Below are 16,721 nucleotides of genomic sequence, written 5' to 3' on the forward strand. Positions count from 1 at the left end.
TATTTTTAGATATGATTTTTTCCAGAATTGCATTTATCTGTATTGTAGGTATGATCAAAACAGTTATTCTTCTACATTCTCTAATGGTGTTAACTTCTTGCAAACTAAATAACTGTGAAGTTTAAGAAATGGTCATTTTGCTGGGGACCCCCTGGAACCCCCTCAAGGACCCCTGGTGGTCCCCGGACCCCATGTTGAGAACCACTGGTTTAAACCACTTCTGCCTTTTATCAGAAGGCCTTTCTGTAACCGTTGGCTTCTAATGCCTTTTTCCTTGTTGCCTTGTGTGTTATTTATCTACTCCATTAGTTTTAGTCTGGGTCTAACTTTTAACTTTATTTTTATTTATTTATATTTATTTTATGTTACTGTTTTACTTCATTGTTCTTTCTATTTGATTGATCTATGACTTTTGTTCATTTTTGTTTTCCTTGCTTGTGAAGCCCTTTGTAACCGCATTTTGCAAATAGAGATTATTGTCAATATTATTTGGAGAGGCATTTGCATTAGCACGCGCACACACACACACACACACACACACACACACACACGTCACAGGCACGCACGCACGCACGCACACACACACACACACACACGCACACACACACACACACACACACACACACACACGTCACAGGCACACACGTCACAGGCACGCACGCACGCACACACGCACACGCACACACACACACACACACACACACACACACACACACACACACACACCATTTGGGTAGATTACATACACGCCTGCTCTAGCTCTCTCTCTCTCACACACACACACACACACACACGGACCGCAAGCACGCACGTGCGCACGCACACACATCTCACTTTCGTTGGCCACTTGGTTGAGGATGTAATGTTTGTTTAACGAGCAGATCAGGGTAATGATAAAGTGAATCACACTAACTCATACTGGCACTCAGAAAGGACAGTTGGGGATGTAACATTGTGTTTAACGAGCAAATCAGGGTAATGCTAAAGTGAATCACACTAACTCATACTGGCACTCAGAAAGGAAAGTTGGGGATGTAACGTTGTGTTTAACGAGCAGATCGGGGTAATGATAAAGTGAATCACACTAACTCATACTGGCACTCAGAAAGGACAGTTGGGGATGTAACGTTGTGTTTAACCAGTGGACAACCACCACCCCAGCTTTCCTCTGATGACGCGGAAGTAAACTGAAAAGCTGTAGTTGTCAGTTGTCAGTTGTCCAGTTTTTATGGTATGTTACTAGCAGGGTCTAAGGACAACTCCCTTTCTTGTCTATCCGCATGGGAGAAGGATCTTCAGCTGGAAATCCCCACAGAGGACTGGGAGGATGTACTGTATGCCATCAAGCCCAAACCCAACCTATAAACACCAGAGGCAAACTGTTACAGTATAAATGGCTGCTCAGGACTTACATTACGCCTGTCAAATTACACCGTTTTAATCCTAGTATTCCTGACACTTTTAATCCTAGTATTCCTGACAGTTGCACTAGTGTAATGAAGAAATTGGCACCTTATTTCACTGCATGTGGGAATGTCCGAAGCTCCAGATGTATTGGAAAGAAGTTCTGGAGCAGATTTCCAAAATGATAGAAACTATTGTTCCAATTGAAGCTAAACTATGTTTTGTTACACATTATACCTTGAAAACCTTTCAGTAAATGCAAGGAAACCCAGACTTATCAATTTCTGTTTGTTACAAGCCAAGCGTGTGATAGCTTTAAAATGGAAAGAGACAGGGGGAGAGGGAGAGAGACTGAGGGAGATGGAGAGAGAGTATAGGGAGAGAGACTGATGGAGAGAGACTGAGGGAGAGAGAGGGAGACATTGCGTGCGCGCCAATAGGTAAAGCGAGGCCACGCAGCAACCGAGCTGCATTATGCGAGGGCCAGCTCGACGAGATGCAGGGTGGGCGAGGCCGCGCAGCGGGCGAGCCTAGGAATCGAGCGTGTTGGAGAGGCCTTTAAGAAGAAAGTGTCACTGCAGGTGTTAATAAAAGGGTCAGCTGAAGGGGCAGCAGAGAGGAAGCCAGTGGCCCAAACGGTGGCTGTAAAACAGTGAGTGGCCGTGTTGCAGGCAGACCATTTGGCCAAGGGTCAGGGGTCAGGGATCAAAGAAGCCTAGGCGGTGACGGCGATGGCCAGTGGGCAGGACATACTGCATGCTGTCAATCACCGAGGTTTTAGGGAGCTGGGGGACGCATGGGTGGTGGGACTTAAAGGCACAGTGCACCCCAGTAGAGATGTCTGTCCTCTCTGGTTGAGTTCATGTTGTTAGAATGTAATCATAGCGTCGAGTTGCATGCAAGGCCGCGCAATACCTGCTATTCCAGGTGCAGACGGTGCTGCAATGCGGACAGCACTACAGTTATGTAAATAATGTGACTTTGTTCAGGATTGCCTGAATGAAGAGGAACCGGAACCCCTGTCCCATTCCAGTGTTTTGGGTTTGTTTGTTCTTGTTGGGGGATAGCTGAATTTTCAGACAGTACTGTACCAGTAATATACTGGCGTTTTCAGGCATGCCTTGGTCATGAGAAGCGCAAAAGCCACGAATACGAACCTACCAAGGTGCATGAGCTGGTCTGGTCTGCATTCATATGGAGCGTGTGCATGTGCCCGTCTAGTCACACAGAACACATGAAGCAGAAAGGTGAGGCCGGGGTCTGCTTTGGCACGATCGCACGTGCGGTGCGGTGCGGTGTGATGCGGTCTGAACTCAGCCCCCACATCTGTTTGCTGTTGGTGTGGGCAGGAGGAGATCAGCCACAGGATATTGGACATCCAGGGCGGGGGGGGGGGTTGGGTTGGCTAAGCGAGCCATGGGACACCTCTCTGTAGCCACCCACCACCTGGCTGCTCCTGTACACTGCATATCCACAGTCTCCTAGAGACTAGAGTGGGAATAGAATTTAATAGAATAGAATAGAATAGAATATAAGCTAGAAGGTCCTGGGTTCGATTCCCACCTGGGACGCTGTGAGCGCTGAAGGAGTGCGTGTCCGTCCGCATGTCTTCGAGTGCCCACCCGCCCGGGTGTCGTCGTCAAAAGGGCCTTTCTGTGTGGAGTTTGCATGTTCTCCCCGTGCCCCCTGGGGTTTCCTTCATATAGGAACCCCTCACCAAAACATGCAATATCCTGGTCACTGAAGTGGTGCCTCCTCTGGTCGTTCGGGGCGCCTGTTCGGAGGGAGGGGAACTCGTGATCCTCCCACGTGCTATGTCCTACCGGTGAAGCTTCCCCTGTCGGGTGAAAAGAAGCGGCTGGCTACTGCCCATGTCTTGGAGGAAGCATGGAGCCAATATCGGCTCTCCCCAGACCAGCAGAGGGTGGAGCTGCAACCAGGATAAATAAATAAAAATACAAAAGAAAAAATAAATAAATGCACTAATGGGGGATAAAAATGGGATAAAAAAAATCGGGGGGGAAATATTTAGAAAAAAAAATGCCATAACAAATAATCTTAACAAAAGTAAAAGAATACAATAGCTTTATCATATTTTGCTCCAAGGGAATATTTCTGTTTCCCCCGTGCTCTCTTTTTAGCTTTCATATTGGAGATGTTTTTTTGGGTCTCGTCGCTTATCTTGAAGTTAAGAGGAACAAGTCTCGTAAGTCGGTATAAATTCAAATGTCACTGTTAACCTCTATTTGTGCATTTGCCGCTCGCACAATAAACAACCCCCTCCTCAGTCGGAGCTGCTTTCTATTTTAGACTCGCCACCGACCTGGGCTTCTTTTACGGGATAGCTATTATTCAAAGGAGAATAGGTGTAGGGCCCAACCATAAATTCCAGCAAGTGGCCCTTCGGAGGGGAGCCGAGCCCAGGAATTGACTGCGTGCTCTTGTGATTTTACTCTGCTACGCCGTGACCTTTGGAGTCCAGACACAGTCATTAGTTTGGTTGACAAGAGCTGCTGTAATAACTCAGGGGGACGCGGCTGTGATCCTCGGTGATGAGCCAAACGGCTCTCTGTAAGATGAGTACACCTGGAAGGCACAGGCATTTGTTTTCCTGACGCCGGGAATACCCTCCATCTTAACCGCAGTCCGTGTGACTTCCAGGAAATCACACCTATAGTGTTTTCTATTTTGTATTTTATCCGGCGTGTTACCGGTGTGATTTTGTGGTTACGCTTTGTTTGTCTTGGTGTGGATTTCATTGAGGTTTTGGCATGCAGCCTGTACAGGATCTCTGCAGTCTCTGCCACATGTAAATGTAGACACAACTATGTGAATTCATGACAAATACTTACATCATGATTAAAGGACAGTGGTGGATGAAGTACCTGAAAGCCACACTTGAGAAAAAGTAGCCTACAGATATCTTACCAGAAAACGACTTTGGTAGAATAGTCCTATTAGAATAGCCTATTGAGAAAAAGTCTTATAAAGTACATTAGGCTATCCGTTATTAACTGTAGGCCTATAGGCTATCAAAAGTATCAAAGGTAATTTTCTGATATTAAATGTAAAAGTACCAGTAAAAGCTGTTAATAAAAGGCGTAGCAAAAGACATGACTGGGCTTGAGTGGAAATCTTCTTCTTCTTGAGTTTTATAGCATCTGGCAAACAACATTATGGTCCATTATACAGCCACCAACTGGAATGAAGTGTGGCTCGTGATTAACATAACTTGCAAGCTAGGAACATTCACCAAACCTGCGTGCTTGCAGGCTACCAAATGTATGCAGATTTTATTTTGTAGTAACAAGTAAAGTGCTTAGGGAAACGTAATGAAGAAAAGTGAAAGTTCACAGAAATATAAATACTCTTGTGTTAAACTGCAAAATCTATATCTATCAGAATCATTTATTGGCCAAGTCTAATAAGTGTACAGGAATGTGTCTTGGTGGCATTGGTGCAGAGCTTAGTAAGACAAGCACACATGGCACAACAACAGCACTGTGGCCTGAGATAATCACATCAACTGGAATAACTAAGGAAAGGTAGTGAGATGGAGAGAGATGCTGCTCTTTGATGAGTGTTTGCATTCCTCTCATTGGAAGTAAAGAAGTAGTGAGGATGAGGCAGAAGAACAAACAGCCATTGAGTTCAACACAATGACTTGGCTGGGGGGGACTCTGAAGTTGTTGTTCTCTTAAATGACCTTATTGTAAGGATCTCTTTGTTGGCTATTCTATTATAGTCAAATGAATCATTGTGTGACTCTTTAAAGGCCTTCACTGTCGACAGTAGGAGGTGACAGCTCATTACTCCACTAGCTGGCTGTTAACTAGTAAACTATGTTTAGCTAGTTTGTACAGTTCAAAAGTACAATCCTAGTGTGTGTCACTCTACAGCGGAGTATTCGTGTACTTTTCATTCTTTTTGTATGGTTTTTGGGGTTGTTTTGGTGTAGTAACAGCATTTTACTGCTACTAGTACAGATAGTTTGTGGTCAAAGCTACAATCCCAGTGTGTGTCAGTGTCACTACTGTATATCCTAATGGTACTGAGTAGTTTGCATCTTTGTGTCATTTTCAGTTATTATTATGATTTTAGGGTAACTTGCATTGTTGTTTTGGTGAGGAAGTAACTAGCTTATTATGCCACAAATGGTTGGTTACTGCTAATAGTCCCTGGTTTATAGATTGACTTGTTAAAAGACAGCACTCTTCAAAAACACATAATCAGTGACCACCAATCAGCATTTTCAGTAATACATGTATATCAAAAAGGTCACCACATATAGGCCTAGCCTAGTGTAAATATTTTCTCAGGCTGTAGGGCTAACTGTTAGCTGTTAGCTGCTAACACATCTGAACCGCTAAATGTGTGAACAGCAAATGTTAAGTCTGACTAATAGTGATTTGTGAGGACACATCAGAGGACTGCAAGTGTGAAAGACTGCCATTACGTGCCACATATATCACCTCAACTAAAGGCGGGTTTGTGTCTGAGTGTGTGTGTGGTGGGTGGGACGTCCCATGAGCCTTCACTCCTGGCCCCTCACACCTGTTACACGGATCCATCCATCGCAATAAAGACAGCAGACAAAAGTGTCAGTCACAAACCACGCTTTGTTAAAGAGGTAATAAACTGGGCTCGCTCAATGAACTGTTGGTCCATCTAAGAGTGTGACCTCTGTGTGGGCTGGGATGGGAGGGTGATGACAGGCGCCGTCCCGTAACCAGAGGGTCACATGTTTGATCCCTGTGACGGCCAATGAGCCCATGCCCTTGAGAAAGACTCCAAAGCCAGAGCACCAGCTAAATGCCAGCCTCAAAATGTAAACATGTAGAAAAACAGCTATATGGTCTCTGAGGAAGTCTCCTGTGAAGATAACAGCGAATGACATTGAAGACGTGGTAGACGATTTAAACACGATAAACACGATTTCAGACGGACAAGCCCGTCTTTATTGTCACACGATTACACATCAACACATGCACGGACGGCCACAAACACACACATGCTGACGGTGGCCGGTGAAATTTGTCCTCTGCATTTAACCCATCCTGGCTTGTCCTTTCCTCCGGGGGGCAGGCCAGGAGCAGTGGTCGCTTTTCTCGTACAGCGCCCGGGGACCAACTTCGGGTGTTGTCGTCACTGGTCGGATGACGATGACGATCTGATCTTCTGCATGTTTTTATGGTTTTTAATGGACTTGACCCAAGAAGAAATGAAACATGTGGCACTGGTACCAAACCAGTTTATTTATTTTTTATTTTTTTTACCTTTATTTATCCAGGTTAGCCTCAGTGCCATATGGGGCGTAATAGTTCAAACCAAATGCACCCCTGCTGGTTTCAGCCAGAAGCTTCTGTCCTAATAAAGACAAATACTTAGGAAAGCATGTAGCAGATACACAGAAGTGCTGTTGGAGAGATCAGATTGAATGAAAAGCGAGACTTTTTTCTTTTTAGTCACATTGAGGATAATATAATCCGAATGGAGAAGATACTGAGGGTGTTTTGTGTTGCCATATTCCTCTTTATTTCCATGCCGGCTTTGAAGATAAGGTGGTATTGTTCTAACAGAGCAAGCCACAAAAGTCTTCTTGAATAGCGCTGACAGAAAGGTCAATAGTCAAATAAACTCTGATGACATGCAGGGTTAAGACCCATGCACCCCCTCCCCCTCCTCTTAACTCCCCTCCCACACCAACCCCCCCCCCCCCTCCCTGCCCCACCAGAGAGCAAATTGAGTCATGAATCGTGGGGGGTTTCGTGGGGAAGAGAGACACCCACATGTTGTCTTTCATGACAAAAAACCCACGGCAGAATTGAAAATTGAGGCCAATGTGGAAGTACCAAAAACTGTAGTTCCTCGAATGCCACTTGAGGCTGGCTCTAAGCCAAAAGGGACAAATGTACTTTTAAAACCCTGGGAATTGAACCCCGGTCAAACCTATACGCCCATCCTCCACCCCGACCACAATGGCCTTACTGGCCACCGTTTTATTACAATGTCACACTCCCGTGGTGTCAATTTCAGACATTGTGGGAGTTCTATAGAAGTCTATTGGACTACCCTGCATGTTGTGCAAGTTCTATAGAAGTCTATTGGACTACCCTGCATGTTGTGCGAGTTCTATAGAAGTCTATTGGACTACCCTGCACGTTGAGGGAGTTCTATAGAGGTCTATTGGACTACCCTGCACGTTGATGGAGTTCTATAGCAGTCTATTGGACTACCCTGCACGTTGTGGGAGTTCTATAGAAGTCTATTGGACTACCCTGCACATTGTGGGAGTTCTATAGAAGTCTATGGACTACCCTGCATGTTGTGGGAGTTCTATGGAAGTCTAAACTCTATTGGACTACCCTGCACGTTGTGGGAGTTCTATGGAAGTCTAGACTCTATTGGACTACCCTGCATGTTGTGGGATTTCTATAGAAATCCATGGACTACCCTGCACGTTGTGGGAGTTCTATGGAAGTCTAGACTCTATTGGAGTACCCTGCATGTTGTGGGAGTTCTATAGAAGTCTATGGACTACCCTGCACGTTGTGGGAGTTCTATGGAAGTCTAGACTATTGGAGTACCCTGCATGTTGTGGGAGTTCTATAGAAGTCTATGGACTACCCTGCACGTTGTGGGAGTTCTATGGAAGTCTAGACTCTATTGGAGTACCCTGCATGTTGTGGGAGTTCTATAGAAGTCTATGGACTACCGTGCACGTTGTGGGAGTTCTATGGAAGTCTAGACTCTATTGGAGTACCCTGCATGTTGTGGGAGTTCTATAGAAGTCTATGGACTACCCTGCACATTGTGGGAGTTATATGGAAGTCTAGACTCTATTGGTTGACCCTGCATATTGTGGGAGTTCTATGGAAGTCTAGATTATATTGCACTACCCTGCATGTTGGAAAATGAGGAAAAAGGGTGACCCACTGTGTTAAAAAAGTGACATGAAGGCTTCCTGCCCAAATGAGTTGGGAATGAGACTGAGAGCGGCTTTTCTTATCCATTTATTACCATTGAGTGAACTGTTAGGGGTTTGGTAGTCTCTTAAAACAGACGTGTTGGCTCCTGCAATTTGCATGCTCTGTACTTCATAAGATAGGAAAGTTGGTCAAAACTATCATGTTCCGCCTAAAGGCGGGGCGCCCGCTCTAGGCGGGACATCCGCTCATTTCACCAATCACCTGCCTCGGTTATGTTTACATGTGCCGTGATTGGTCAAATAACTCCCTTCCAAAATTGTAATGGGCAAACTTACAGACTGTCTGGTCTGGAGCATTCAAATATTGTAGAAGAGATAGTCTGGCTTGAGAGACTATGCGTTCAGTGTCTGCTTGAAAGACACTTGCTGTTGATGGACACACTGGATGTTCTAAGGGGTTTGACCTCTGACCTTTTGGTTACAGGATGCCCCCCCCCCCTCCGCTAATTGAAAGTGTGCTAACGCTGTTGCTGCAGCACCTCCTCATGTGGCAAATGAAGCCTATACTACGTGCTGCTGTTAGTTAGCTGTTAGTCCTTTTCTCCAGGAGGTACAAAAGAGCATTTCTTTTCTCTTGGAGGCCAACGTATTCTTGAAAGTACGCAGTGTTTTTTTTAGCAGCTTTCAAAGGCCCAAGGGTAATGGCCTTATTACAATGAATATATAAACTTTCCTTTGAGACAAATGTGTGTTTTTATGCAAAGTGACAGCACTGACTGCACTGTGTTACAACTCTTTTGGTATTTGTCTTATGGAGATCACAATGCTCCTCACACTCAGTGCTCCTGACAAGTCTTTTTCACAAAGAAACTCTCAAGCGGGAACATCTGAGCGCACTCTTGCTGCACGAGCCCTGGAGTGTGTCTGGTCCTGAGTCCAGTGTGTGTCTCATTCCTCTCCTCAGCGTGCCTGGAGTGTGTCTGGTCCTGAGTCCAGTGTGTGAACACTTCCTCTCCTCAGTGTGCCTGAGTGTACTACTCCACTCATTCACAATTAACGCCTCCTTTGTGCCCCCTCCTTCACTTGCAGAGCGTGTGACGCCGGCCATGGAAACCTCCTCATCGACGGCTGCCGAGAAGAAAGACAAGATGGACGGGAGCGGTTATGGCGAGCTCCCGAAAAAACCCTCACCTACAGTGACGAGAGGTAACACTAACACAACTTTCCAGCTTTGAGTTACGTGCAGTGAATACGCCAAGCATTACACTTGTTTGAGTAACCACAGTCTTATACTGAAATAGGCCACTGACAAGTGAAGAAGGTGTGGGGTGGGCGGCTAGGTAGTGTCGCGGACTCCAAACTTTCTCATTGTGAGAGCCCCAGTTCGAGCCCCAGTTCGAGCCCAGACACCCTTTAAAGTTAGTTTCTTAACCCACATAGATTTTTTTTTTTTAGAATTTTCTCCTAAATTATACTTAGCCATTGGCCAATTCCCCCTACTGTCCCGGTCATGGCTCCACCCCCTCTGCCGATCTGGGGAGAGCCGTACACTAGCAGATGCTTCCTCCGATACTTCAGTGCAGTCGCCAGCCTCTTCTTTTCACCTGACAGCGAGGGGTTTCACCGGCAGGACATAGTGTGTGGGAGGATCACGCTATTCCCCCCAGTTTCCCTCCACCCCCCCGAACAGGCGCCCTGACTGACCATACCCTTAATTCGGCTTCCCACCCACAGACACGGCAAATTGTGTCTGTAGGAACGTCTGACCAAGCCAGAAGTACCGCAGCCGCGAATTGAACCCGGGTCTCCACGGTGGTAGGCAACCCACATAAGATTGGACTTGAACATACACATTGCATGTGTTTTGAAAGCGGAAAGGCGTGTTATTTGTACGCCGTGCGGTGATACTGAGTTGCTCTGTCGGTACCTTGCATGCTGTGTGTCAGAATAAACCATGGTCTCGCAGGGCTCAGCGAGGGGGCAAAGGGGAGCAAACGCACCCGATGAAATATACATTACAAAGATAAAAGGCCATCTTGGGAGACGATGCTCTGGGCTCTACTGTAGTTGAGCCTGATAAGGCCCCCCCCCCCCCCCCCCCCCCAAACGCAGCGGCAGTCAGAGGTGACTTACAGTAGATGTCTGATAGGAATCCTAATGCAGCCGGGGCCTTAAAAGAGCATCGTTAATACCGAGCGGCCGCCTCGCGACACCGCCGAGTCGAGTCCTCGTGGCGCGTACAGTCGTGCAGTCGAGGAGTGTGCCGCCGTTTGAGGCGCGCATAAACGCTGATGAATAGATAACATGACAAGAGAGGGGCCGCGGCAGGTGAGAACGAGTGTTTTTGTTGTTGAACTAAATGAAGAGTAGCAGTGATCCTCTCTCTCAGGGGGAGGAACAGAGAAAGGGAGAGAGACAGAGAGAGAGACAGAGGGAGAGAGACAGAGAGAGAGAGAGAGAGAGAGAGAGACAGAGAGAGAAACAGAGGGAGAGAGACAGAGAGAGAGACAGATGGAGAGAGAGAGAGAGAGAGAATGCATGTTTTAAAGATGTCCGTGAACGTGTGATGAAAGCCTGGTTTAATGAGGCTGAAAGACCTTGTTCTTACCTCCAGAGTATAAAAGGGATGAATTACTGAGAAGAAGAAAAAAAGGCTGGTGGAGATTGTCAAAGATGGCGAGTGATGGCCCACCTTTGAAATGGAAATATAATGTGTGATTTAGTGACATTTTTACTCTTTAATGAAGGACTTGGTGGCCTGCCATTATCAAAGAAATATTCATTAATTGATCAAGAAACAGAGCTGGAATCGGGCCGTTTTGGCACCTCACCAGAAAACAACTTGAACTTGCAGAGACTTTAAGTTTCACAGTCAGATCTTTGAAACATGAAGATGTCTCTGGGGCACGATGGGATGTGGAGTGCTTGGCGTGTGAGAGCATGATGTTACAGACATTTTGGGGTAGATCTGCAGTATGAAACATGCGTCTACGCAACTTCCAATCTTCCAGTCTTCTTCCTCGACATTTAACTGTACCGCTGGATAATTCCTCTGCATCTCAACTTACAATTCCTTGAGTAGGCCTAGTATTTCTCTCTGTATATTACAAATCATCTGTGCTGCCCTTAACCAGTGGAGAATCAGTGTGCACACACACAACAAAAAAGGGTAATCGTGACAAAAGCAGTCATACTTTGGCCTGTCAAAGCATTGACCCACATTCAAAGCGCATGTACACGAGTGTTGGCAAATGTGTTCGTCCCATGAAGTAGAGGTAAGGATGACATGAGAGAGAGAGAGAGAGAGAGAGAGAGAGAGAGAGAGAGAATGCATGTTTTAAAGATGTCAGTGAATGTGTGATGAAGGTCTGGTATAATGAGGCTGAAAGACCTTGTTCTTACCTCTGAGCGGGGGGGGGGGGTGTCTGGTGGAGCAGCGGACGACATGGGGCATGTGAGATTGATAAAGATGCCAAGTGATGGCCCCACCTTTGAAATGGAAATATAACGAGTGATTTAGGGACATTTTTCCCTCTCAACTTGGTGGCCTGCCATAACCAAGACATCAACAATTAATTGTTTATAAGAGAATATCAATGTAGGACAATTCGACATGTCTAGCTGGCACATGCATAAACCAAAGATCCACAGTGTTCCATTTCTTGACGAACTTCACTTACTCAATATTTGATCATAAAAGATGTGAGCGTACTCTTCGCCTTCTTCACATTTATGTAGAAATAAACAGGAGTGATGGGCAGAGAGTCGTTCTTGTAACCCAAAGGTCACATGTCCCGTCCCACAAAAAGTGTTTTATGAGCGCCTGCTCTATAATCGCACATCTGATTCTGTGCTATGCTATTTGCATCCCTCCACAGTTTAGCGATAGCCGCATTTACCTTGCTGAGATCTCAACAACTGGGGAAACAGAGTTCAAAACAGAGGGCACCATTGAAATCAGTGTGACTCAGACACGTTAGGGGCAATTTGAGACCGACAAAGCTTAGTACAACAACAGGCAGCGGGGCTTAGCTAGCGCAGCTAACAGCTAGCTAGCTAGCTAGCTAGTTAACATGCTAGCTCATAAATGCTTCAAATTGACATTACGTATGACTAGTTCCACTTATAGTCATACGTCATCGTTCCATCTTAACAAGAATAATAACTAACTTAGATTTCTGAACTTGAGCACAACAGGTCAAGAATATTTGGCGAACAGTGTGGCTAATCAACATTGTCAGGATTATGACTAAAAAATATGAAATATCTTAAAAATGTCAAAATACACTGGAGGGGGCTTTAAGATATTTCTGATATCAGTTCAAAACAGAGCTGCTTCAAAATGAAAAAATATTTAGATGAATAATTATACATTGAATTTAAGGTGCTTGCAATCGCAGAAAAGTAGTAGCAGAGCCTGCACACTATAAACTCCGCTCATACACCTTTATTATATTTTCAAGACATTTAAATGTCCCTTGATATGAACCTTCACCATGTCATAGTTTTTGCTCGTTTGTGTTGTCATTGAACTCGACAAGACTGACATAGTCACGGCAGTTGAGTGTTCACATCCAGGTCTCGTGTAGCTCTCACGCCTCAGGATGCGCTGTTGTACCACACATCCCTGTGGTCCTCATCGGAAATGAAGAAATGGGACTCCAAGTTGCTGTTGGTTGTTCACGCCGATTAGAAACCATTAGATCTGTGTCACATGCGAGGGGGCGAAACATCAGAATTGGGACACTTGTTGTCCTAATTCTTGTGCGGCAGGTAGATGATGAAGCTGGGACATAAGAATAGACAGCCAGAGTTTTTCTAACTGGGTGTTCTTCTCCAGCCGAGACGACAGACAGCCTGGACTAATGTTTCAGAGAGAGTCCCTGTGGATATTAATGCTGCTAAATGCCCAAAATGCAAATGTAAATGTGGTTATGGACTGCAGAGTTTTTGCGTGCAGACAAGACGGTGATGTTTTGTATTTAGAGAGTAGAGAGGACTTTGGGTCTTTATTCCCATCGAGAAGAATACGTTTATTTTGAGTGAAAGCTGGAGGAACTGTGATGGAACCTGACGGGTAAGTTGATGAACACTGGCTCTCAGTTCATTTGGTAAAGGCAGTGCTTCTCAAAGTGGGGTCCTTGGGGGAGTTCAGGGGGTCCCCAGGAAAAAGGAGAATAATTAATTGTCTCTATAATTATATCACATATAATTCCATCCATAAGTAACGACAGAATGTAAAGCTTTCATACACTTTCGGTAATAAAAGCAAAAAATCTTATCAGATGGGGGACCATAGGCGACAAATGGGGGTCCATGTGGTCCAATTTGTGTCAGTTTAGGGGTCCTTGATGGGAGAAAAATTGAGAACCACTGTGTTTGTTGCCTTAATAACAATACTGCAAAAAAAGGGAGATAGTCTATCACTTTTTCTCCTTATTTGACAAAGTCAAAAACACATAGCATGCTTTGCACAAAAATTGCATGTAGGAAAAAGTCCAAGACTTGTTTCCATCGTGACCCTTGTCCCTTCAATTCTGTTACCTGAATCCATAACCTACCATGAACTTTTAGCGCAACCATCCAATTGCATGTTTATGTATGGCCATTTTCAGTAACAACTATTGAGTTTTTTAATCTTGTCTTGGTAAAAAACACAGTCCATAACTCTTCCTCCCTATCGGCTTTGTGGAAAGCGCTCCATATTTTAATCTGAAATAAATAAGACTCTGAGCATCTCCACCAATGGGATATCGGAGCGTGTACAGCCTCAGTGCTAAAAACCACGGCCGTCTGCCACTGTGCCGAGACAGAGCAATTACTTATGGCAGTAATATGCATTATTATCCCTGTTGCCAGGCCCTGATAAGTGAATATGCAGTATGAGAGAGGCAGGCACACGAGACAAGGTCCTTGAACCTGAAAGCCTATTCCCAAGCTGGCCGGCCCAGGGAAAAGTAGACAATTCTAATATACTGCCCCTGTTCCGCGCCCCTGTTATTGTCAGTGTATGCTTTACTATGGGCTGCAGAATTCCTGTCACCTAAGTCATGCCCACCTCTGAGCTGAGACGCCTGCTCTATAACAGCCCGCCCTGTTTTATATTCCCGTCCCACGTTATTTATTCACAACAATTTCCTCTCTATCAAAGGACACGGCTAATGCCGAGTTTTAATATGTTATTTACACATAAAAACAAGCTATTTACAGCGGCGTATGTGTGCAGAAGGGAGGAAAATGAATGGGCCCCCGCGCCCCTCTCCGATCTGTTATATCACACTTTAACAATCTGCTTTGCTAATAGAACCATTTATCATGGAGCGGCCATTTGTTTGATGTGAGCAGCCCAGGTCCTGTTCCCAGAGGCCTATGGAAATGGGGTGCGCATATAATGAAGCTCAAGTGAGCGTCACTTTGTTTAAAAAGTGGATACGCCACGCTCCCAGTCAATTAGAATGGACCCAGGTGCTCCTGGCTCTCCTGTCTGGTCCTTTTTGATGATACACCCCTTCCCCCCTCTGCACGCCGTCCACCATGACACGCACTCCGACCCCCCTCCTAGTCTGTATTTTTCACTGGGGGGGGGGGGGGGGGGGGGGGTGAAGGGAACAAGCGGTGAAATAAAACTCTGGCTCGGTGACTTCTGGACCTCGGTGCCGCTCATGTTGTTTACCGAGCAGCGGTCCCAGGGACCGGTGCAGTTTGGGCAGAAGCCCCCTCGCCTCCCCTCGGCAAGCCCCAGGCTCTGCTGCCCAGCTAATGGATTCAAATGAGCGCCTGTATTTCCTCTGACAGCACGCATCTGTCTGCTTATACAGGCCAGGCCAGAGCGCACAGATTTACGCCATCTTGGGGACCTTTATGATTTCAAACCCATTCATAATAACGGAAGGTATTTAGAGGGGAAATATTGGTGAGAAATGCAGTAAAATCATGAAGAATTACGGAATGTATGAATCCACCCATGCCTTATTGATGTAGGGGTCAATTTCTAGACTATGTCCTTGGAGAATTAAAGGGGCCCTATTATAGGAATTCAAATTTTCCTCTATTTATATATATATGGTCAAAGATGTGAAGACGTTAAAATTAGGTTTTCTTTTGAGTGGATAAAAATTTAAAGTTACAGTATATATTTTTTTTAAATCCATCCTTTTTTCCAGGCAGTATTAGACTTACAGGAAACGCATCACAACTGGACTCTGTCCTGATTGGCTGCCTCACTAAAGAATTACTAGAAATCCACCCAATCGAATGTCAACCCGGAAAGCCTCCACTCAGCAGATTCACCTCATTTGAATTAGAAGAGCTGCTGCTCTCGGCCAATCAGGGTCCAGCATAAAATTAATTCAATAAATGTCTTTTTAACTAATATAATAATATTAAAAACATCATGAACACTATTCTTATCATGAGCCACACTATTATTTTCTTAAATTAAAAAAAATCACGAAAAGTGAATAATGTGGGACCTTGAAATATGTCACTAAATGCAGCTATACTTTATTATTTTGTCTGCTTGGAAATCTAGTGAACAATACCGTGGCAGCAGCGTTTCCAGAGGTTTGAGCTCATTGTATTCTCTGCTCTCTGTCTGTGTCGGCAAACTAGGCCAGAGGAAAGGCCTGGGTGCTGCTAATGATTTGATGAACTGGCTTTGGTGGCTCATGACATACATCTTGCTGAGAGTGAGTTTGTCATTCGAGAGGGAGATTGATGTGCCGCGCTAAGCGCCGCAGCCGCCCCGCGACACCCCCCCCCTATCCCTCTCCCCATCCCTCTCTCCATCCATTCCTCCTCGCAGCCTCCCAGGTCTTTTTGCTGAGTTGGGTTGGCCCGCAGGGAGGGACCTAAGTACTTAGCACCTCCTAGGCTGCCCCGGGGCAACCCGGGGGGCCAGGCCTAACCAGTATTCCCTAGTATCTTGGGTGGTGGTGGTGGTGGGTGGGGGGTTGGAGGGGGGGAGGGTGCATCTGCAAAAAGTCTGTTTTTCAGGAATGAAGAAAAGGATGCTTATTTTCTCATCAAAGCTCCATGCATTTTTGCTACAATGGGTTTTAAGAGCCCAAGGGAAATTCACATGAACGGCCATATAAACTTTCATTTCACATGAGACAATGAAGGCACCAAAATTGCAGTTATGGTTTAAGTTTAAGTTTTTGGCCCCACTAATCTGTGAACTTTAACAAAGTACATGTTTGTCTCAGAGAGGGAAAAAATTACTCTTGACCCAGCGATTAATAAACTGATAATTATTAATAGGATGCCATTTTCCTCGTGTTTAGCTGCAGCTGGCTACTATTTACAAAGGTGGTCCCGTGTCGTTCAGAGGGCTCAGTATGAGCAATGACGCTGCCAGAATTTGGGGATTGAATTCCACTGGGTTGCC

General features: G+C 45.4%; 1 protein-coding gene across 2 annotated transcripts in view; it reads left to right on the forward strand.

Moving 5' to 3' along the window:
* LOC310773613 (zinc finger protein GLI2-like) overlaps nt 1-16,721 on the forward strand; it is a 138,848-nt gene that overhangs the window by 4,897 nt on the left and 117,230 nt on the right. For both annotated transcript variants that reach the window (XM_083633534.1, XM_083633535.1), the window contains exon 2: nt 9,422-9,538. In XM_083633534.1, the coding sequence (XP_083489660.1) occupies nt 9,439-9,538 (100 nt within the window). In that variant the 5' untranslated portion in view covers nt 9,422-9,438. The remainder of the gene's footprint in view (nt 1-9,421; nt 9,539-16,721) is intronic.

Source organism: Poromitra crassiceps (assembly GCF_964638095.1).
Source record: "Poromitra crassiceps genome assembly, chromosome: 3".
NCBI lineage: Eukaryota > Metazoa > Chordata > Actinopteri > Beryciformes > Melamphaidae > Poromitra > Poromitra crassiceps.